Genomic DNA, 25,010 nt, shown 5'->3' on the forward strand with positions numbered 1-25,010 from the left:
TTACTCCAGTTATTTAATGCTTTATGTAGCTATAGTTCTTTGGTGTTTTTTTTTTTCTGTTCCTAGCGCTTGGACTCTAGGCCTGGGTGCTGTCCCTGAGCTTTTATGCTCAAGGCTAATGCTCTACTACCTGAGCCACAGCTCCACTTAGGGCTTTTTTTTTTTTTTTTTTTTTTTAGATTAGTTGGAGGTAAGAGTCTCATGGACTTCCCTGCCTGGACTGTCTTCAAACAAAGATCCCCAGATCTCAGCCTCCTGAGTGGCTAGGGTTATAGGTGTGAGCCACCTGTACCCAGCTGTAGCTGTAGTTTTAAGATTAGTTTAAAAGCCAAAATGTAAAAGTCAACTAGAGGTATGGCTCAAACCAGCTAGGAGTGAAAAAGGCAAGCGAAATCTTGGGAGCCCTGAGGTCAAGCCCTAATACCACCACACACATAAAAAGTTAAAAAAAAATCTAGTGGTTATTCTGATATTATACACTTAATTTTAATGTCCAAAACGGAGTGCTTTTGGGATGATTGATAATAGGATTAAAATGTCCTATTATGTAGAGAAAAACAGATAAGATTACAAATATGTGGACTATCCCAGCTCTTAAACTAATCAAAATTGGGATTCATAAATATTTCTTGAATAATTTTTTATCTGTCATGTAATTTATAGCCTGATAATGGTCAAAGAAAATCAGTAATTGGTGTGCCAACTATGAAGAATTTGGCCACAAATTATTTAGAAGCTGCCATCTATTCACTTATTTTTTCCTACCAAACAGAGAAACACTCAGATTATTTTAGTGGCAGAACATTCTTCATAGTCTTATAAGACAGTCAATTTAGGAATGTATATATGTATGTGTGTGTGTACACACACACACACACACACACACACACACACACACACACACACACACACACACACACACTCTGCCAGTCCTGGGGCTTGGACGCAGGAGCTGAGCACTGTCCCTGGCTTCTTTTTGCTGAAGGCTAGCACTCTACTTCTTGAGCCACACTGCTACTCCCAGCCTTTTCAGTTTATGTGGTGCAGAGGAATCGAACCCAGGGCTTCATGCATGCAAGATGAGCACTCTACTGCTAAGCCATATTCCCAGCCCTGTTTTTTTTAATTTAATTTTTGTTGTCAAGGTGCTGTACAGAGGGGGATTTATATTGTTGTTTGTTGTTTTTGAGGCAGATATATTTTTTGAGATTTGTGGGTATGTATATTTGTACATATGTATATATAGTTATGTATATTCCAAGCTAGCCTTCAACAACTTGTGATCCTTCTGCCTCAGCTTCTTAAGTTTCTGAGATCTCAGCTTCTGAGATTACAGGCATGTACCACCATGCATCACTCAAGGGTAGAGTTAGATAATAGCTATTGCGTTGATTAGCTGCCCGCTAACATGAAGTACCTGTTATTTTCTTCTGTTATTAAAGTCTTATCTGTAACTACTTATCATTCGTATTAGAATATATTGGAAAAGACTTGTTACAAAAAGACCCAGCTTTAACATCAGTCTTTTTATAATACACAAGCTGTTTGACAAGTATGCAAATCAAAGCCTTCTTATTTGTTTCTTCATTTCCCTTTTCTTTCCTCTGACCTTGATTTCTGAAACTTCCAATTAATCTTTAGATATTCTTGTGTAATTTTCCAACAGCCTCCTTGCTGTATACTTTGTGTGGAAGTCAGAGTATTACTTCTCCAAAGCTGGAGGAGAAAGTAATCACAGAAAAAATAATTTAACATATAAGTATTAGGGGTGTGACAACATACCTAGTTGCTAATTTGAATTTGAAGGTTTGTTTGCTTGGGTTAGAATTTACATTACCTACTGTGTAATCTGAAGCAGTAAAAACTGAATCTGTAAACTGTGTGGGCTCCTGTCTTCTTTGTACTGATTAGTGTTTAACTCCCTTTCAAGTTTTTACCATTCATGTTCTTAATGTATCATGAAGGCATCTGTATGTGTCAACAAGGTGTATATGTGATTCTGTCATCAGCATATGGCTTAAGAGTAGTTTTTGATTTTAAAGTCATATCTGCATGTAAAGCACTGTGGACATAAACGAGTGCCCCACAGAGCTATTGTTTCCTCTCACATCAACAATGGACTTAATGTAATGGTGAATGATCATTGTATCATCTTACAATCTGATAAGAAAACAACTTGCTGTCAGTTCACTTTTTTATATTAACCTAAGTAGTTCATTAAGATAAACAACATAGACTATTAGCTAGGAATTAGGGATTAAAATAACCTTTTGTTAATAGATTATTTTTGAAGAAGATGATATTTTCAAAAATACTTAAACTATATCCATTTTTAATTCTAGCTAGGTTGTTTCATTTTGAATTTTAACATTATACATATTACTTTTTCTTATTTAAAAAACCTCCATGTTTCTAGTAGTGGTGGTTCATTCATGTAATAAGTACCTGCCCTTGAGAAACTGAGGCATGAGGATTGTGATTTCAAGACCAGCCTGGGCTACAGAACCAAGTTTGCACCCAGCTAGGAAGACCCTACCTCTGATCAAACAAATAAATATCTTATTTTTGCAGTACTGTATCAGTGGAAAACTAGTGAAGAATTAAAAAGGATCTTAATAAAATAACATAGTTTATAAGAAGGACTTTTGGTTGTTTTTTGAGACGGTATTAACAAAATGTAGGATGAATATTTCATATATTTTATAAGTTCTGTTTCACTGGATAAGGAAAATAGTCATGATTGATTTTTCTCCCTTTATTCAAATATAGCTGTAATTGATTGTGTACCAGTCTTACGTATTGTGGAAACCACTTAAGTTATATAATTTTATATAATTGTATCAAATTTTGCAACATGTATTTTCCTATTGTTTCTATTTTAGGTTGAATTAGAATAAATACATAAAAAATGCATAGCAAATAATAGATCTTGATTGACATACCCTTTGTGAATGTGAGTAAATAGGTATTGTGTGGACAGTTGTTGAAACATGAATGTCAAATGTCAGTTATAAGTTGTTTTTAAAAAGTTAAACTAGTGATTTGTGCAGTTAACTTTATACCTAATAAATAGAATATGTCACTAATTTTCCCTTTATTTCTGTAGGAGAAAAGACTGAAAGAAAAAGATGCCAGAAGAGAAGCCAACAAGAGACAAGCAAAGGTAAGTGGTTTTATCTTTAGAAATATGTGTGTACATATTTATCTGTTTCTAAGTAGTTTTTTGACAAAGTTAAACAAAAGAGGATTTATATTTTATTATAATGTTCATAATGTTGAAATAGATTTTAAATTCCTATCTTTACAATATACGTTTTATGTTTAGGTGTATAGTAGGATATTCCAATTAGACTTAAGCTCTTGTGGCCTGTGTATGTTTTGGTTAATTTGTTTCCTCTATAATGCAGAATGAAGAATACCTAAGACACTTTGTTTTTTTTGGCAAAGCCCAACAAACTATCATGTATCCCCTTATCACCTTTTGCCATTGTATTTTTGTCTCTTAAACACAGAAGATGATTGATTCTGGGCCAGGCTTGGTCAGATTTCTTAAATTGTTTTTTATAAAGATGTACAGTCAGATAATGAGTATATTTCTTTATGGACAATGTCACTACTTCCCTTGCTCTCTTCTAGTTTTGCCCTCCCATCTCCATTGATTAGATTTTTATTTATGTCACATTTAGATTTGCAGCCTGTTTGAACCCAGTTGTATATGTAACCCAGTTTTAATTGAGTCCAAGAATCTAGATGAATTAGTTCATATTTCCTACCATAATTATACTCTATAAACAATAATATTCAGCAAATGCTGATGTATAGTTTTCCTGAAATATCTATCTACCCACCTACCTACCTATCTGTCTAATCTATCTACATATACATACACAATTATAAACACTGTACATGTACACCTGTGAATTTCATCTGATGTGTTTGGCACTAAAAGTAATTTAGTTTCTGCATTCTGTACTTGGCCTTGGCCAAGTAATATATGTCATTTCTCATCCAGAATCTTACTATGCTATGCCTGACTAGCCGTGATTTCTTCTCAGCAGTTAGCAAAGATTCAACTCCCTTGAGTAAGCCCATAATCTTCTTTTTTCATTTTTTTTTCATACTGGCCATAGCACTTCCAGAACAAGTCAGAGATGATAACTCATGGTATAGTTCTGAAGTGGGAAGCATGAATTTTATTAAATGTCACTCTGTCTTCAATGGTACCTGAAAATGAAACTCCAGGAATAGGGTACCCTTACTTCTAAAGCAGGAGAAGATTTCTGCATATACTTAAGACAATTCAGGGGTTGAAGTGTCGTGCCAGGGAATTTGGATCTTGGATCTTAGGGGCTACAGAGGGAAAAAAATTAAAGACAATAAATTAACTACCTAATGAAAGTGTTTACATAGAAATAAACCTTTTGTTGTTGTTACACTAAGAATCACACTTTTAGATATAAAAGAGAGAAAGGCTATCATCTAGTGACTGAAGAAAGCCCTGTCATTGTGTTTCCTTCGTATCTATGTATGCAGATTTGTATGTATAGTTCACCTCCTGTATCTGTGGAATCTGTGCAAAAGCTCAACAAAGCACAGGTCAAAAGTATCCTCAGGCCTATACTGATTACGTGAATACTGTGTAAGTGCAGATTTTGATGTAGCAATCATTTATTTACAGTGCACATGGTATTGCTTATTACAAGTAACCTGGAGATTAAAAGCCTAAAAAGTAATCTGTAGTAAAAGTATATGGTAGAGAGCTGATGCGTGCACTGAGCACTAGCTTACCTATTATGTAGAATTTGATCCCTAGCACCACCAAAAAAAAAAAAAAAAAGGTAAAACAAACTATAGTATATGAAGGCAGTGCATAGTTTAAGCCATTTATAGGGTTTGGGTATCTTCATGGTATTCATTGGGTGTCCTCCTAATGCCAGTTTCTTGGATTTTGAGGGAAGACTGTTCACTATGGTTTTCTTTTTATTCTTGTTGATGCTGTATGCCTGGTCTTTTAGAATGGATTGAGGAGTGAAAAGTTACTCTCACCCTCGAGACTACTTCTGAATTTCTCTTCTTTAATTCCCCTGTAAAATAGTGTGAGCATTTGGTTTTAATATGATAAACTGAAGAGCATCAGTATTAGGGTTTTGCATTTGCAAAGGCCCTTCTTCTCCCCTCTTCCACTTTCATGTTTGTCCTGGGGTGTGTTTATTTCTGACATTTCTGACTCATTTCTGAACAAACCACTGAGGATTGTACTGATAACACAAAAAAGATGAGGCTCTGCAGATGGTGTGGCTTTGCTGCTCAGCCTGGAGCTTTAAATAGACAGAGTCTATGATTTATTATTGTTGTGAATAGTTTAGCTACCTCCATCTCCCAGAGTGCAGAGAAGGGAATCTGCTAGTCAGAGTGGTATTACCAGAGGGGTGAGGGACCACTTTGATAGCCAGGATTCAGATATTCCCCAAAATGCTGAGGGCTCGCAGCAGTGACAGGTCTGTGCTTACTGAACGACCTCAAGGAATTAGCTTCATCCAGCCTTTCATTGCCTAACTTCTTTTCAAATGGAAGTAACAGGAGATGAAGGCTCTCATGGCTTTTCAGATGCTTCTTTGAAACAAACCCAAAGGTTACCGTTTGGGAGGGTTTGATCTGTAGTATCTAAGAAGAAATACATGACACAAATTACTGTGTTTAGGGTTGATGTGACTTAATTTCTGAAAAAACTTCATCTTTTCTTTAATCTCCTTCCTTAAATATGATAGTTCTGTGGCTTGAGGATATTGTCTTGTGGGGCACTTTGTTCAGATTCAACCTAATTTTTTTTTTTGATTCCCTAAACTGACAAGATAAACAGAGATATTTGAATGATAAAAGAAAGTGGTGTTTGCAGATTTCATAAGCCAGCAAGTATAGTCTTGCTTGTTTTAAGCTATTTTAAAGAGTCAGCACATCTTGCCATCTTGTTTCCTGCATCAGGCAGCAGACATCATGGGAGAGGAAATAATATTTTGTAAAATATGGGAGAAGCATTTCAATGAAAGTTAATGAAATTATTTTTGTTTCCCAAAATTAATTATTAACTATTAAGTATTAATGATAATGTGGATTTTTAGCTTCAGAAGTAATGAATACTGCTTATATCCTACCTTGGCATATTTAGAGTATTTCTGAGAAAAACTGCTTTAGGCTAAAATAAAGTGAGAATAGGTCTCTCAGGAACCCAATAAAGCATTTTGTTAAAAGGTGTATCTAAGATTTATCTAGAATATGTTATGTTGACTATCAGAAATGGAAGAGAATCATGAAGCTGAAACTTAAAAGAAGGTTTCCTGGGTACCTAATAACTAGTGGTTTGGGAGTTCTTAGCAAAGAAATGTTTGGGAATGATGGAAGTGGTGACTCTGATCATGATGCATTATACAGATAAGTGGTTGTGTTTAAATTGAAACACCTTTGTACAACTGTGAAGTTAACAATACATTGCATTTTTAAAAGATATGTTTGGACTTCACAATAGAACTACTTCTGCTTTAGCCAACAGAATGTCATCTATTGTTATAACTTAGAGATTGTAAACCAAGATCTGAAAAACTAGTTTATGGTGGTCAATAGACCACATTGTCTTTTGGGTTCAGAAAGGTTACATAATCCTGGAAATACAGCCTTGTCTCATTATCCAGCTGGATTTTCTATGGCTTTGATGGTCATAAGTACTTGTATTAATCTGGTGGCTGGAAGGATTTTGGAGAAATGTAAAGAAAGGAACAGTGCTGAAGCTTGAGGAAATAGATCGTCAGAATTATCTCAGAGCTTTGCTACTTTTGAAAAGGAAGTAGGATTTATTAAACCCAAGTATAATGTTGAAGCTGAATACTGACTGAATGAGCAGAGAGCAGGAGAAAGTTCAAAGCCACTTAAACCTTTAGAAGCTCAAAGTTGCCAGGGATATGTGTTAGGTGATGCTTATAGTTTTTTATTTTTTAATTGTAGGAAAAACTGAAAATCTCAAATGATTCACATATGTTGAATTATTATTTTGTACACAGGGTAAACCTAGTTTTTGTTTTGTTTTGTTTTTCCAGGCCTGGGGCTTGAGACTCAGGCCAGAACACTGTCCCTGGCCTCTTTTTATTTACTCAAGGCTAGCACTCTACCTCTTGAACCACAGCACCACTTCTGGCCTTTTCTGTTTCTGTGGTGCTGAGGAATTGAAACCAGGGCTTCATGCATGCAAGGCAAGCACTCTACCACTAAGCCACATTCCCAGCTCTGTAAACCTACTTTTAACTTTTTTCTAGGTTTCATTACTAGGTTATTTTCTTTACCTAACAATAGTGGTCTTAAGAAATGATTCTTAGGTACCTAGGGTAATTTTATTACGAACAGAGAGGTAATTTTGAAGTTAGTTCTTTTAGAATGGGAAGTCTAAAGTAGAAGTTGTGTAATTTTAGAGTTTGGATAGGCCTAAGAAGTGCTTTCAACTAATTTTCTAACCTATTGATCTTTAATGGTGTGTGTGTGTGGGGGGGGGGGGGTGTTTATGTGGCAAACCAGTAAGCGTGAAGCAAAGCTAAATGTTCATTATGATGTTTTGTTTTTCCTATTGTTTTTGTGTGTAAGGATACTCTTTCAGTTATAAAATAATAACTTTCAAAGTCATTATTACTTGACAAAGTGAAAAATCTCACATCTGTCCTTAAAAATACTTCTGAGCTTTTTCTTATCTACAAAATTCTAGAGTGAGTATGACATTCACTGATCTATTCCACTGGTTTTAAATATTATATTGAGTGACTTCAGGGTTCTTCACAGGTGCCTGCTTCTCCAGGGAGAAAGAAAAGAGGGTTGGTTAGGAGCTCAGAGCTCTAGGTTTCCCTTTTGTCTGTAACCAGAGCAGCAGCTTCCTTTCCTCTCCCTCTACCTACTGAACTTCAAGGGGAACTTTTCCTTGAAAAAAATGTGTTCTACTTAATTGTGTACATTTCTCAGCATTTGAATATACTAATTTTCCTTACATTTTACTGTCTATTTGTTGAATGATCTTACATCAAAAAGCTATAAATTAATAATTTATGCTATTAATAATTACTTGGTGTCTTAGTGTTTTACCTGGTGTATTAATTAGTACAAGGCTTTACACTTAGTCATTTTTGGTATTACTGTATTGATAAACACAAATTGTTTTTTTCTCATGTTTTGAGGAAGACATGCCTTATTCCAATCGTCACTTTCCACAATAGGTCCCTGAATAGACTCATTTGGTTTCTAAGTAAATTGGTCAAAATAAATTCATCATTTCAGTCATCTTTAGTGTTCTGTTGAGCTGCATTAAGCACATTCATACAGCTGAACAGCTTCCACCACTATTCATGCTTAGAGCTCTTCTGTCATTCCTAATAGAAACTGTATCACTACTAGAGCTCTACAGCCTTCTAAAGAGAAACTTTTGTATTACAAATCATGATTCAGCAGATGAGGAAATTATCTTGATTGATAAACCATTCTTCCAAAGTCCTACAGTTAAAGAATAGCAAAGTTAGGTTAGAACTTAGGTCCCTTTATATTTACGTTTGTGTGTATGCTTTTCACCCAGTCTTAAACCTTCCGACGGTAATGTAGTAATTACCAAATAGCACTAGGTGAGGTTTAGTGTTTTACTAAATGCCTTTTACTTATAGAATTGTATATAAAAGTAGAATAAATTATAATAAGTTGTAATCTCAACATTAAAGCTTGTAATACCGAACACAAGTAATATGGAAAGTTCCAATAGTATCAATGTTAAATTTACCCAAAGATTTAACAGTATGTCTAATTCTTTTCATTTTAGAATAAGAGTTGTAATAGTGTTAGTTTGAGACAGAACTTTAGGGATTAACTTTGACTCTCTGTTGTGTTATGGGTGCTTATGGAGTAACAACACTTTATTGCCTGCTCCATTTAAGCCATAAAAACTTCTCTTGGGAGGGCATCCATAATCTAGTGCTCCAAAGAGTGTAAAAGTTACTACTGGCTTAGAGGAAATTGTCCTTGGGAGAAATAACAGGTTCCTCAAATGTGACTGAGAAAAACTTGCTTTACTTCTGGAATTTTTTTCTTCCTCTAAGGAACTACAGATGAAAATGTTTTGTAACTAATAAGCTCCATTTAGATAATCTTATTACTGTTATTATTATCATTGACATTAAATGACATTAATTCTTTGCTATATTTTCTTGTTCTGAGGAAACATTGCTAGGTGTCTGTAAGGTGTTTTATATAGAAAAAAATTTTCCCTTTGCCTGAATCTTTATTACTTGTATATTTCAGGATTCAAAGATTTCTTTTCTTTTCTTTTTTTTTTTTTTTTGCCAGTCCTGGGCCTTGGACTCCGGGCCTGAGCACTGTCCCTGGCTTCTTCCCGCTCAAGGCTAGCACTCCGCCACTTGAGCCACAGCGCCGCTTCTGGCCGTTTTCTGTATATGTGGTGCTGGGGAATCGAACCTAGGGCCTCGTGTATCCGAGGCAGGCACTCTTGCCACTAGGCTATATCCCCAGCCCAAGATTTCTTTTCTTGATGAGAACTCTTGTGTTCATTGTTAGGACAGTGTGTTGGTGTAGAAGCTCTATAACATGTAGTGTTTTGTTCTTTAAGAGCATTTCATCAAGATTATCCTGTTTGAGCAGTAAGTTTATGAAATAAGTGCAGGTATTGTAGTCATACACCATTTGAAAAGCTTGGGCACAGGAAAGCTAGAGGGATATATTGTGGCTGTGTTCCAGATGTTCCACAGTGCTGGACGAAGGAACTGCCAGCAACCTAGTAAACAGAAATCCCTTGAGAGGAAGATGAAAGAGATATTTGTTGTCTTTCTTTATGTGAAGAAACTGAGGTTTAAGGAGTCAGAATCCTTTGTCTTAAAATTGTAGCCATAATTAGGAAATAGGGCTCTGTTCTTCTTACTGCTAGATCAATGAATAGGAGAAAAAGCTCAGCTTGCCTTCAAAATCTGAGCAAGAGGCAATGATAGTGGTAGTGGAAAGGAGAGGTTGGATGCAGAATTGTAGCTAAACCCAAGTAATTGTATGAAGAATTTACTTTTATATTGAAAGCCACGCACATACACCCTAACCTGATGCATTCTTTTTTGAGATTCTTTGTTTGTTTTGGTGATGTTGTAAAATTCCAACCCATTTAGCCAGCAAGGCCAGCATATAAAATTGCCATTTTTCTGTCAGGACCTGTGATAGTTTTCATCACTCATCTTATGTTTGGAAGGAACTGAATTGAGAAAGCATTTTTTCATTGTTAAATGTTGAAATCTGAAAATACTGATATTTAGATTTGAGGACCACATGGTTTAGAATAAGACATGTCAGCTAGTGTTTTTTTTTTTTTTTTTTTAATCAAGTTTGGATTGATGAAGATGTACCTGAGTCTTCCTTTTTGGTATAGACTATTCTGTGTTGTCACAGATAAGGTTTTATTAACCTCTTTATTTTGAGTGCTTTCGTATTAGCTTGAAAGTTATTACATGTATGTGTTGTAGATCATCATTGGCCTACAAGACCGTAGAAATGAATGGTTAACAATAAGAATCTCTACTTGGTGCTTTTTTATCCCCTGTAATTTTGCCAAAAACATTTCTTACTCCAACAAAAAAGTAATAAGCAGTGTTTTAAAATAACATACTTTGACAATTGGGTTAACTTTTCAAAAGGTTTGTGCTGACACTTTGGCAGTTGAGATTTTTTACCTTCATTATTGAAAATTTTGGCAAAATGTGGATATTTATTAGGAGAAAGCTGCAATCGAAGTACCACTAGCATCTGTGCTTTCCTCACCTAGAATCCTGAGAATCATGTTCACCATCTCAGTACTCAAGCACATTACTTATCAAATTCTTGTGATTTTATATTTAAAACTCTTTGACAAACTAAATGCAGTCCAGACTTCTTTGAACTCTATATTCATATAGCTAATTACCATTTGGATATCTTCACCTGGATTTTTAGTGGGAATCTCAGTATATCCAAATTCAGATTTGAGAAGAAGTATTAGGAAAATTAAGTTCACAAATGATTATGTTAGCAATAACTTACTAAAATAACTAACATCCATGGTGACATTTGAATTTGCCCTATCAGTTAACTCTTTTGCAATTATTTTGATTTCTTTCAAAGAACTGCTTGTTCCTTGAAACTTAAATTGTCAAATGTTCCCTGTGAACATCAACACTGATCCAGTGTTATATCAACAAGGTAAATCACAAATGAATAAGATTGATGATTAATTACAGTTAAAGTCAACTCAATTTTACTTGATTTTTCTATTAAGTGGTTATTTGCATTGAATATTCTTTAAGATCATTGTGTTCTGTTTTAGTGTCTATAAAACAAGCAGATTGTTTTCAGCTCTTAGAGAAAAGCAAATTGGCATATGCATAAAATATGTAGGAAAACATCCTTCAGCCCCTTAAAATTGCCACTTATGTAAATAAGTTAGCGTAGGGGTAAAAGGATGGAGGCAGAGCACACAAAAAGTATTTTGAGTTGTACAAAACTGGGAACACTTTGGGATAATATTCTCCCCAGGTTTAGACAGCTTTGGTTTGCAAAACAGACTTGTTTTGACAGCAAAAATATGAGTCCATTTTGCTAGCTTCTGAAGTAACTTCTATTATTTCTGGCACCATTACCATTCTGTTTCTCTTAGAACTTCCTAAGTCAATTGTAGTACCTAGTATGCATGTGGGTATATGTTTGAATTTGAGAACTTATTTGGTAACATTTCTGTTCTTTGTGCAAATACAATGTTTTTTTTAAAGATGCTAATTTATCAATGGCTTTCCCATTTCTCTTTTGTTTTGTAGTCATTTTCTGTTCTCTTCATGCTTACTTCTCTTCCCCTACCAGTCCTCTTTGTTCTCATACTAAAAATTGCTTTATTAAGTGTATGTTGTGCTATGATAGGAGAACAGGCTCAGAAGGGAGACCAAAATGATATCTAGGAATAAACATGAAATATCATAGGTGTATATAATGCATAGTTTAGACTTCATAAATACATAGTTCTATGTAACTTTTATAGAAGTTTAGTTGCATAGTTATCATTGCCATTTTTTGTTAGTATAATCCTTACAGTATTTAAGTTTGGAAAAATTTCACTTTTTTAGGTTGGAAAGTTGACCTATTTTTGTATAGTCTTTTTTTTGGGGGGGGGGGTGTCTCACACATGGGGCTTGAACTCAGGGCCTGGGCACTGTCCCTGAACTTTTTTGCTCAAGACTAGTGCCCTACCACTTTAAGCCACAACACCACTTCTTATTTAGAGATAGAAGTTTCATGGACTTTTCTGCTCAGGCTGGCTTTGCACTGTGAGCCTTAGATCTCAGCCTTCTGAGTAGCTAGGATTATAGGCATGAGCCACTGGCACTTACTCTATTGTGCATTCTTTCATAAATGGGAGAAAAATGAGGGAGGAGGTAAAAAGTTTGGTAAGAAATGTACTCACTGCCTTAAGTATGTAACTGTAACCCCTCTTTACATTACTTTGACAATAAAATAATAATGATAATAAAAGAAAAAAGGTAGACACAAATGTCTTAACTGTCTAAATACCAAATTTGAGGAAAACTTGACATTTTGTTTCTAAGGATGTGCTATGCTAAAGAATGAGCACTCTTTTCTTGGTCTCTGTGGGAAGAAAAGGTGCAGTTTCTTACCTTCTTTTTTGCTGTGAGCTTTAAATCTCTAGACTTTCTATAACAGATAGGTCCGAGAAATGTTTGTCTGTTTGTCTGTTGTCTATTCTGTCTATCTGTCTATCTAGAATTCTTATTGAACATCTTTATGAAGGAATACCCCATTATGAAACTGCTTTTGCACTCAGTCTATGATTGCCTTTGTCTTATGACATTGTGTTGGTTATTTCAACCAGGAAGCCTTTTGTTCTCTTAAGAACATTCCGTTTTTGACAAATCCTTTTGTGTTCTCAGTTGCCTTTTTTCTCTTATGAAGAATCTTGAATTCCTTTCATAAAACCTCTTCCCAGAGAAGTTTTATGATTGGTCACTTACATAGAACACACACACACACACACACACACACACACACACACATTTAAGGCCCTAATAATTTTATTCATCCTAGAATATCCTTTAAATGTTTTGTTCATGATACAAAGCTGTCTTATAAGAAAGTGTTTTTATGTCCTAACAAACACAGACTGTAGGGCATCAGTTCCAAGTAAATATCATTATTAGTCTTTCATACTTCTAGATATTCGACTAAATTAGATCAAGTTATGTCTTATGAATCTGTTTCATTCATATAATCCAAAGCCTTTGTTTCTGTTTTGTCTTTTACCTAGCCCCAGGTGGTGTACTTATTTGACCTAAAGAAGGATGTACTGTATTCTGATCCACAAGATAGCTGAGAGTCAGAGGGATATTGCTGTTCATGATAGTGTTTTCATAAAAGTAGGAACAAAATTTCCAGAGCATTTTACAGCCACAGGATGAACAGTGGGATCAGTGGTTTACCCAAACCAGCAGGATTTATGGGGGAAAGTGCTATATGTTATGAAGATGAAAAGTTGGCTAGTGGGAAAACTTCATGACAATCTGAACCACTGAGAAATGAGATGAGCTTTCTCTTGTGGGAGCTATGTTAGGCACCTCCACTTTCTGATGCCATTCAATTTTCACTGGCAGGGAATTTTTGTACCCACTGGGTCTTTGGATGAGACAGATTGTAAGGACTTTTAAGATACTCAAAAGCTCATAATTTTGTTGATATTTACTTTGAGAGTAATCAATGGAAGCAAAAAACATGTTACCTAGCAGAAAGCTATCTGTTAGCATGACAGCTGCTTTGAAAATAGGTATTCTGAAATGTTGGGCTGTTCATAAAGATAGTTTTATCTCTTTTGTAATCAGAACCTTCCTAACATCCTCACAAATTGAACCTTATTTGATATTTTGAAAGTTAATTTCAGCCATATTTGCCCAACTCATGGCCTGAACAGTGTCCTTGAGCTTTTGCTGTAAGCTAATACTACCATTTTTGGCTTTTTCTAGTTTTCTAGCTTATTGGAGGTAATTATCTCACAGACTTTCCTGCCTTGGCTGGCTTCAAACTGTGATCTTCAGATCTCAGCCTCCTGAGTAGCTGGGATTATAGGCTCGAGCCACACAGACCGATATTTTTTTTTTAACTGTCAATGTCAGAGTGATGGGGCCTGAATTAATGAAGTGTTCAGTATTTCAGCTGAGTTCTTTGTTGGTTGCCCCAGAGCACAGTGGTAAACGGCTGCCTTTAGAGTCAGGCTGTCTGGCTTTGCACAAGTTATTGAAGCCTTGTTACCTTACATGTAAAATAAAGGTAAAAATAGTACATATTTTATAGCATCGTTTGGGGGATTAAATAAGATGATTGAGAGTTGTCATTTTGTGTTAACATATTATTATGCTATTTAAATTACCATACCTGAAGGTAAATAATAAACAGTCCATAAAATGATTGTTTAGGAAGAATCTTTAAGATATTTCTGCATTATTTTGAGAAATATTGTTAAATTAAGAAAGGACAAATGGTTTCTATGACTTTGTTACCACAAAGGAAAAGACTGGCTGACCTGCCAATCTGGGCTGCTTGCCAATTGACATAGTTATTTTATTTTCACTTCTTAGCTTTGTTCTAGTCCTGGGACTTGAACTCAGGGCCTAGACTCTACCCCTAAGCTTTTGTGCTCAAGGCTAGCACTTTACCCCAGCACCACTAATAGTTTTCTGGTGATTAAGTGGAAAGAAGAGTGTCACGGACTTTCCTGCCTGGGCTGGCTTTGAACTGTGACTCTCAGTTCTCAGCCTCCTGAGTAGCTAGCATTACAGGCATGAACAACGGCACTGTCTGACATAGTTATTTTTTTAGTTCTAGTGCATGCATTTTAAAAATTAGACTTCATGTATTTTAGGCCTTAGTCTTTACTGAGAATGTAATGAGTCATGGTTTGAAAGCGCAGATCTAGGTAGAGGGGCCAGTGGGTCACAAGCTTTTGAAAGATTGCAGGTACTTCTAATCCCATTTTCAGAACTCCCTGTAGCCCTTTTCTTGTCATCATGGAAGAACATTTCAGGGGCTGTAAACTCAGAAGGGTCTCTCAGCAAGAGATTTGTTGTTCTAGTGTTAAAGCTGTCATCCAAATGCCTCTCACAGCTGCTGCTTTGCGCAGTGCACAGATGCACAGTAGTGCCTGCGATATTGTAGTGGTCATCCAGAATAAATAACAGGTAGTGTCTAAGGGAACAGTTTAAAAAGGAGGGAAGATCTGTACACGGCGAGAATGTACATCTAACATCCTGCCAGATGTTGCTATTAACTACAATAGCAACAGTGTCTAAACTGTGTTGGTTAGTGTCTACTACTATTCTTTCCATGAAGGTGGTTACGTAATACTGTTGTATTTGTAGGATTTACAGGTAGACAATGAATGTGGTAAGGATAAGTGGTTAATTTCTAGGAGATATTTATTTCCTTATTTATTTTCTTATGGTTGATCCACAGCTCATTAGCCTCAGGGAAGCTGACAGCACAGCTAAAGCTGATAGTTGCCTCTGATTGTGTAATGTTATCCATAAACCTGTGATGTCAGGGCTGGGGATATGGCCTAGTGGCAAGAGTGCTTGCCTCGTATACATGAAGCCCTGGGTTCCATTCCCCAGCACCACATATATAGGAAATGGCCAGAAGTGGCGCTGTGGCTCAAGTGGCAGAGTGCTATCCTTGAGCAAAAAGAAGCCAGGGACAGTGCTCAGGCCCTGAGTCTAAGGCCCATGACTGGCTAAAAACAAACCAACAAAAAAACCCTGTGATGTCCTATTTGACAGGTTTTGTAGAAGAAGGTTACAGAGCCTCTGAATCATTAAATATTAGATAGAGTCATAAAAAGTTACTAATACCTAACAGTTTCTTACTGATGTAAACAGTTAAAACATATGATAGTTTTTGTTTTCCCCTTTGGTGTTGGTGATTGAACCCAGAGCCCTGTGCAGGATAGGTATATAGTCTCCCATTTGAGCTCAACTTCTCCATTGGGCACGCAATAGAATGAGTTTAATAAATCTGCTCAATGAATGTGTTAGAGAGTGTTTCTGTTACTGAGCCAAGTATCTGAGAAGAGTGGAAACTGGCATTTTGTAGATTTTAAAGATTTTAAAGATTTCAGTCCATGGTTGACTCTTGCTTTGGGTGGCATGACAGGAGAGGAGTGTGTGGCGTGACAGGAGAGGCTGTGTACCTGATAGTGGCTGGGATACAGACAAGAGAGAGGTCAGGGTCCCAATATCCTCTGTTAAGGGCACTATGCCAAAGACCTCACTTCCTTCTGCTAGGCCCTGCCTCCTGAAGTTTCTGCCTAGCCTTTAACACATTAAACTAGGGAGAACACTCCAGACCCAAGTTGCATCAGCACTAAAAAGGTATAATTACAGATTCTGATCCATTTTATGCTGCTTTTGGTGAGTTGACTCATTAAGAGTAGCCTTTATATCCTTTTAGGTCCCGTTTCTTGTCAATAATGTTATATTTGACAGTTGTTATTTTCCCTCATTGAATAAGGAATCTAAAGTTATACAGATTATGTACTAGGTATGTTCACTGACCCCAAACCTCTTTGTCCTGTCTTCCACATCACCAGAACCAATGGTGAGAGGACTGTGGATCCATGAACCAAGAGGCATAATTACAGAGAAATGGTTCTTTTATTCAGTTCAGAAAATGCTTAGAAATGGAAAACATCATTGACTTTAAACTCGTTCTGTCCTGGATTAAAATCCACTCATTTATTAACTATTTGATCAAGAACACCTTTCTTAAACTATCTGAGCCTGTTCCCCCCCCCCATCCTTAATATGGGGCTAGTAGTACTTAAGCTCTAGAATTATTAAGAACAATAAGCAAGATAGCGTTTTTGGAGCACTTGTTAACCTTTGACAATGAAGGGCTTCTTCACAAATTAGTTACCTTTCTTTCCACACTTATTCAAAAGAAAGGAATTGTACTTGTCTTGATTTTTATTATAGAAATGACACCAATAACCAGAATGTAAATGTTAAAACATGGCAGACCTCATTCTGGTATTTTGGAGAGATTTCAGTTTGTGTTGCCATCATTGCTTGTTATGTCCAAACAAAAATCAAGAGTCCTCTTTATGAAGGAAATACTTGGTTCAATAATGGTTAGTCCAGTTACTTCCCAACATTCCCATCATTTCTCAGGTTCCTTAAAGAGGTACCTATAAACACAGAGAAAAAAAATATGTCACAACCTGTTATATGTTTTAATAAACTTAATATTTTGGGACATTCAAAACTTTAATACTTTTGTAAGTTTGCTTTTCTCCATAACTGAAATGTAAGTCCTTTTTGTGGAAAGTTGCTTGTAACTATTGTTTTGTGGCTCCTTTTATACACTGTACTTTTCAAAAGACTTTTCAGTGAAAGCATGGTACAAATTTGAATATAAATTATGTGGTGGCTTTATTTTTTTTGATTCTTTGAAAGTCAGCATTGTTTCTTTGCTTTTGTGCTCTAACTCTAGACATTTTTCTGGATGAATAAGTTATAGTAAATTAATCAAAACTGTTGTCAAGCCGGGCACTGGTGGCTGATGCCTGTAATCCTAGCTACTCAGGAGGCTGAGATCTAAGGATTACCATTTGAAGCCAACCAGGGCAGAAAAGTCACCATGAGACTCTTTTGTTTCCAATTAGCCACTTAAAAACTGGAAGTGGTGCTGTGGCTCCAAGTGGTAGAGTGGTAGTCTTGAGCATAACTATTAAGAGATAGCATCCAGGTCCTGACTAACCCATGACTAACAACAGCAAAGAAAACATCACAACAACAACAAAACCCCCTCATGTGTCATACTTTTAAAGACAGTAGAGAAAATAGGGACCTGGTAAGATTTCAGAAATCTTTTACATTCATGTCAACCACAATTTGAAGAAATTTAAGTTAATCAAGACCAAGGGCCTTGTTATAAGATAGTTACTGTAAAGAATATTGACCTTCTAAAATGGTTGTATAGATTATTCTGTTAGGTATTTATTGTATCACTACGAATATGATTGACTTGGAGAATGGGGGAGGTGCCCTTGGAAGGTAAATTTGCACTGTCTACATTAATATGTGGTAGCTCTGTGTTTCATAACTTAAGTTTGTGAACCTGGATTAACCTGGCTATTCACTGTGGAGATCTTGCCTCCTTCGCTTAGGGAATTTTTGTCTTCATATTTGAGAAAAATAGCATGGATCCCATTTGTTTCGCCATTTATTGCAGTTTTTCAGAATTGGAAGAATTCTGATTGTTTGAAATGAAACAGCTCAGAGAATAAATTTACATCAAGAAAGTTTATTAAAACACAGCTGGATGAGGCTAGTTTCTTTTTCCTTATCTTACTTCCCTTTGTGCCTTTATGATTTCTTTCTTTTTCTTTTCTATCTCATGTGTTTTCAGAAGCAGGAAGATAAAGGTTTTTTGTTTTGTTTTTGCTCTCCTTATTTGAAGACAATTTCTAAGACAAAATACTAGTATATAAAAATAACCAAAATACCAATACCTTTGAACCTCCATATTATCATTCAAAACTAGCTGTATTAGAGTTATATAAAGGACAAGACTTAAAAAAATTAACTACACTATATCAACTTTTTCATCCCAAATATGGAGATTCTTTTAAAAGGTTATTAAATGAAAATTGGTTCATATTTTTTGCTTATTTTTCCCTGGAAGTAAAACTAAGCCGAATTATACTAAAACATCCTCTTTCTAAGGACTAATTAGTATGATTAGTTTTAGATTACATATAAAATTGTATAATTGATTACTGATATGAAACAAAGTTTTTGTGTCTTTTTTATCCCTTTCTGTTGGCTATTTATTTTTTCACTCAAGTCTTTATACTAGTTCTCTCTTTTCTTACTTTCTTTCCCTAAAAAGAAAATCTAATTTTTCTTTTGAAATGAAAATATGATTATTTGAAAATAATTTTTTGTTTCCCACAATAGCCTATTAAGTCCTGTAACAAAACTTTCTGTAGCGTTTGACTTTGCTTCCTGCAGATGAGAGTATGTAGCAGGATTTTATCATAAGATTCTCTGTCTTGAAGACTCTATTATGTTCATTCTGGCATGAACTGTTATGGTAAATGATTTTCTTTGTCATTGGTTGCCAAAAACATGTTTGATTTGTGCAAGAAACTTAGACATTTAAGAGAAACACTTGGTTTTTATAATTTTGAAACTTTACTAAACTTGAACTTACTGACATACAAATTGAGAGTAGTTACTAAAGTAAAATACTTCTGCTTTTGCTATAGTTTGCTTAAAGTTCCACATTTGGCATTAGCTAGAATTAGGAATTGAATAATTACACACACACACACACACACACACACACACACACACACACACACACACGAATTTCCTAAGTCTTAACATTGACATTGATCAGTGACTTCCATTCTTCCAACGATATGTAGTTTGGCATACAATCTTTTTTTTTTTTTCAAATGTCTGAAGTAGAACTGCATTCATAAATCTGAAATTAAACTTTTGAATTGCTCTTAGCAATAAAAAAAAATCACAGACCAAAATCAGGTAGGTTTGGGGAGTTTTTAGTGATACATGGCTACATATCATCTAAATTGGTAGTTCTGATACAGGCACAGTGCTAAAGTATCAAAAAGATGGAATTCTGTTATTTTCAATTGTTCTTATTAGCTAATTATGATCTAATAAGTAATTTTGACTCGAATCTAGCCATTCTCACAAGCTGTGGATAGGTGACAGGAATAGAATAAGTATTTTCTTTGCATATAATTCTTGATAGTGAAAGAATTGATTTTGCATTCTTAGGGGGTCATTCTGACATGGTTACTTTGAATTAGCCTTTTCAAAATGTCCCTCATTTCAAGGTGCCCATGTCAAAATGTTCTGTAGCTCCATATACTTACCAAGACCAGATTTATAGGTATAATTGTGTTTTCAACTCAAAGACAAAATGTTTAAAGAAAAAAAGCTCGCTAGCAATTGAAGGCAATTTTGTAACTAGTGGAATTTTTGAGATTATCTTCCATTAACATTCCACCAGACAAAATACTTTCTTTACATTTTTCATTAGTCCATTTAAGCTGCCATAACTAAGTGCTACACATTCTTTTTTGCTCCGTATTGTTTTGGCTGTTAGGAGTCTTTTATTCATGCATACTAATTTTTGGATTATTTTTCTGCTTCTGTGAAGAATGACATTAGAGTTTTGATGGGATTGCAATTAATCTGTAGGTTACTTTCAGTATTGTAACCATTTTCAGTGGTTAATTCTGTTAATTCATTGGTTAATTACAATTTTAATTCTCTGGATCCATACTACTGTCTCTTTCAGTTTTCTTCTTTGGTACTTTATAGTTTATATTGTGGAGGCCCTCTTGCTGTCAGTTAAATTTATTATTAGATTTTTGAAAAAAGTATATTTTGAATGGGATTGTTTTTCTGATTTTTTTTCTCCATCTGTTCACTTTTGGTATACAGGAAAATGAATGATTTTGAATGTTGTTTTTGTGTCTTGCTACATTGCCCAAAGTGTTTATCAGATTTCAGAGTGTTTTGATGGAGTCTTTAGGGTCTTTTAGATGCAGGATTATGTTATCTACAAATAGGGATAATTTAATTTCTACTTGTATCCCTTATAATTCTTCTCTTGTCATATTACTCTGGCTAGGTATTCAAACAGCATATTGAAGAGGAGTAGAGAGAGTAGATTCCTTCATCTCTCTCCTGACTTACAGAGGAAATGTTTTGTTTTTCCCCATTTCATATAATGTTGGTTCTATAAATCTGAAGAGTTTTAAACAGCAAAGTACTGAAAACTAGGATCATTTGGCCTACACACTTGACTGATACAGAACCAGTTTTTAAAGGACTTAAAGCTCTTTCCAATGTAGTATTTCTAGGAGGAGCTTTTTTTTTTCCCATGCTATTTTGAAGTCTTTCTAAAATTGATCTTGATTTTTTCTCCTCTAAAGTATTTTTTACATTGTTTTCTCCATTCACCTAGAACAAAACCTAAGTCTTATTTTTGTTGCTACTACTGTATTTATAGATGAGCTTTAAGGTATCTTTTTGTTTTCTTTTAACTAAACCATTTGCATTAACTGCTTTAAATTTCCCTTAATTTAAGACTTTTGAAGTGCTTTTTAACCTTGGGCTGTGCCACGCGCATTGTACACACAGAATTTTATGGTGTCAAAAATAGGTTTAATACTGTGATGCTCTAGAAAGAAAGCTCTGAATAGTTGTGAGCAAATATTTAAGGGTATTATCCTCCTCAAGATAAGGAGGGCATTAAACTTTGTTATCATAAGTTGATCACCTTTGTACATAGACTAGTTCAATGATTAGGAACCACTAGATGAAAATTAAAGATGAGTAATCACTGTGTAATTATTATGATAAGCCTGATACCTGAGATAAAGCAATCTGGGAAAATCTTACAAAACGAACACACACACACACACACACACACACACACACACACACATACACACACACAGAGTATATGTGTATTATATAATAACCCTCCTCCTCTCCCTTTGGCAGGGTTGTAGCTTAGATAGTGTTATCTTTCTCAGTTTAGTAATATGGAGTGGTCTTTTTGTGGTAATAAAGGACTTAACCTCCTCCCCCCCACCCCCCGCCAGTCCTGGGGCTTGAATTCATGGTCTGGGTGTTGTCCTTGAGCTTTCTTGCTCAAGGCTAGTGCTCTACCACTTGAGCCATGGCTCCACTTCCAGCTTTTTTGGCGCTTAATTATAAATGAATGTCACCAACTTTCCTGCCTGGGTTGGCTTTGAACTGTAATCCTCAGATCTTGCCCTCCTGAGTAGCTAGGGTTACGGGCTTGAGCCACTGTTGCCCCTTGGGACTTAGCTTTCATTAAGTCTGTGCAGACCACACACCTTGGTTTATCTTAGGGTAGGATATCCTTCAAGATCAAACTATTAGATTTTCTAACAAGTGGTTGGATTATCAGTGGCTTTTATATATTAATGTTGTGTTACCATCACCACTATCTAATTTCAGGAGTTTTTGTTTTTATTTTTGGTCATATTATCCCCAGAAGAGAGCCAGGGTTCACCAACTCTTCTTAATTCCAGTGACATATTCTTTTTGGCAGTTGCTATTCTGCCTTCTGTCTCTTTGAGCTGCCTATTATGGAAATTTCATATAAATGGATTCATCTAATAGGTGGTCATTTTTTGACTTTTATACTTGATGTATGGACTTCAAGGTTCATCCATGCTGTAACATTTGTCATTACTTCATTTCTTTTTAAATTATTATTGTTGAATTTTTTCTTTATTTCTTGAATTGATGACTAATACTCCATTGTATGGATAGCCCATATTTTATTTGTATGCTTATTTGTAGGGCATTTGAGGTTTTCTAATTTTTGGCTAACATAAATTATGCTTTTTATATGCACACTTTTTTGTTGGATATATTTTCACTCTTCTTGCGCATATAAGTATTGTCGTCTTGTATGATGAACTTCGTGAAGAACTGATTATTGTTTTTCTGCAGTCAAATAGTTTTTAATTTAGAAGTGCTTACTTTATCCTCCTCCATTTTCCTTCAGATATTGTTGAGCAAAAAGATGGTCAGGAATAAGAAGAAAATTATTTGGCTTAAAACAAAAAGGATAATTTATTTAAAACTAGCCAGCTGGAAATATCCCTATTCAAGAGACTTGCAATTAGGGCAGGGTGGTCCCTGCAGAAGTAAGGCGTGTCTAAAACGTTTCCTGGTTTGAAATGTTCTGTCAATGATATTTCATTCATTGATAGTGAAATGGCATTGTTTCCTTGGACGATATGATGTCATGTAATTTTAACATTTGTAGGAATATTTTTCCTTTATTTGACGTTTCTGCCTTTTGTGGCCATGTAGTTAATGGATTTTCACATTTTACTAGATTAATTTGTATGCATTTGTCAAGCCTGGGCTCTTTTCTGGTTTTAAATTGCTATTTCTTTGTTTTTACCAAACAAGAGCCAGTTTTAGTCTGCAAAGAACAGTTTTCTGTGGCTGAGAGGGATTGGATGCGGGCTCTCACCTGGAGAAATAATGAATTGGTGGAACAAACCATAAAGCATGTTGTAAAACCAAACATGGAGATGACTAACAATTCATCTTGTCGGTGTTTTATTACTCCAAAGCTAGATCTTAACTAACTCCATAATGGTTTTTCTTCTTCCCCTAAGATATAACAGTTGTGGCCAGGATTGAAAATAAAGCCACATATCAGAGAGATACATAATTTTACTCATTCCATGACTACTTTATGAACTACTTCATGAAATGCTAGGAATTTTTACCATTAGAAATAATAGTTTTAAGGGGCTGGGGATATGGCCTAGTGGCAAGAGTGCTTGCCTTGTATACATGAAGCCCTGGGTTCAATTCCTCAGGACCACATATACAGAAAATGGCCAGAAGTGGCGCTGTGGCTCAAGTGGCAGAGTGCTAGCTTTGAGCAAAAAGAAGCCAGGGACAGTGCTCAGGCCCTGAGTCCAAGCCCCAGGATTGGTCAAAAACAAAACAAAACTCTCAAAACAAACAAACAAATAATACTTTTAAGGTGTTAGTTATATGTTTTGGTATGTCATCATCTTGAACCAATTGAGAGAAATGGCATGTGTCACTAGGCAGGTAAAACCTAAGTCATATTTGAGGCTTTCAGAGACAAATGATCTTCTCAAAACTCAGAACTGTGTAATTATAAACATGTGCTCTTGGCTGGGAATTTGACTTAGTGGTAGAGTGCTTGCCTAGCATGCATTAAGCCCTGGGTTCAATTCTTCAGTACCATATAAACAGAAAAAGCCAGAAGTGGCCCCGTGGCTTAAGTGATAGGGAACTAGCCTGGAGCACAGAGAGGCTCAGGGACAGTGTCCAGGCCCCAAGTTCAAGTCCTAGGACTGGCAAAAAAAAACCAAAAAAACAAAAAAGAAAGATGTGCTTTTATTACTAGTTTAGCCCTAAGAAATCCAGTCGTAAAATCAGTAGTCCTTGACTGGGAAGTGGGAGGCGGCTCATAACCTATTGAAAGTCATAGCTGTCCTCTTCTCCCATGTAGGTATGTATGAATACTATGTGTCTTTTACATTGTTTTATTGGGTTAAGGAATCTCGCTTTGAGAATTCCTAGTCTATACATTTTATAGTTTGTTCTTTATACTCTACTAATTAATTGTGAATACGCAAAAGGCATTAAGATATTTTAAGGTTCATTTATTTTTTTAATTTTTTAAATTTATTTTGTCAAGATTACCAAACTGAATATTTTCAACAACCTTGAACAGTAGATTTCAATGTTCATATTATAGAGGTGAACATGAAGCTGTCCCTGAGCTTTTTCCTGCTCAAACCTAGAGTTCTGCCACACCTCTACTTCCAGCTTTTTGGTGGTTAACTGGAGATTAGAGTCTCCTGGACTTTTCTAACCATGATCCTCAGATTTTTGCTAGGATTTCAGGCCTGAGCTACTGGATCCCAAGTTGGACTTGTATTTTTTATAATTTCACTTAGTCTCTTATACAATGAAAATCCAAGATGACTACCAAAGGGATGTACCATTACTTACTAGCTTGCTATAAAATCCTAATACTATCAGTATCCTATAGAGTTCATTGAGATATTTCTATATTAGTAAGCACGTGAGAGTAAGCAGTTTAGGAAGAACAATGATTTTTATGCAAGGTAGTCTTAGGAGAAATTTCATTTTGCTCACAGTCTTAAGGTTAAAATGCTGAATCAGAGGCTTTCACTGGCATGTTGTATTTCAGATTATATTCTTCAGGCCAAAGTCAGAGTGTATCAAACAGTTGTCAAATTAATATTCTAAAAGGTGAAGATCCTTCCAAATCTGGAATTTGTTCTTTGATGCTTTGAATATTCATGTGCT

The 25,010-nt window shown here is 35.5% G+C and overlaps 1 protein-coding gene across 1 annotated transcript in view; it reads left to right on the top strand.

The window, feature by feature from the left end:
* Window positions 1–25,010, top strand: part of Ddx10 (DEAD-box helicase 10) — a 115,129-nt gene that overhangs the window by 73,915 nt on the left and 16,204 nt on the right. Inside the window, exon 16 of the mRNA XM_048343792.1 lies at window positions 3,107–3,163. Within this exon, the coding sequence (XP_048199749.1) occupies window positions 3,107–3,163 (57 nt within the window). The remainder of the gene's footprint in view (window positions 1–3,106; window positions 3,164–25,010) is intronic.

Source organism: Perognathus longimembris, chromosome 3 (assembly GCF_023159225.1).
Source record: "Perognathus longimembris pacificus isolate PPM17 chromosome 3, ASM2315922v1, whole genome shotgun sequence".
Lineage (NCBI taxonomy): Eukaryota > Metazoa > Chordata > Mammalia > Rodentia > Heteromyidae > Perognathus > Perognathus longimembris.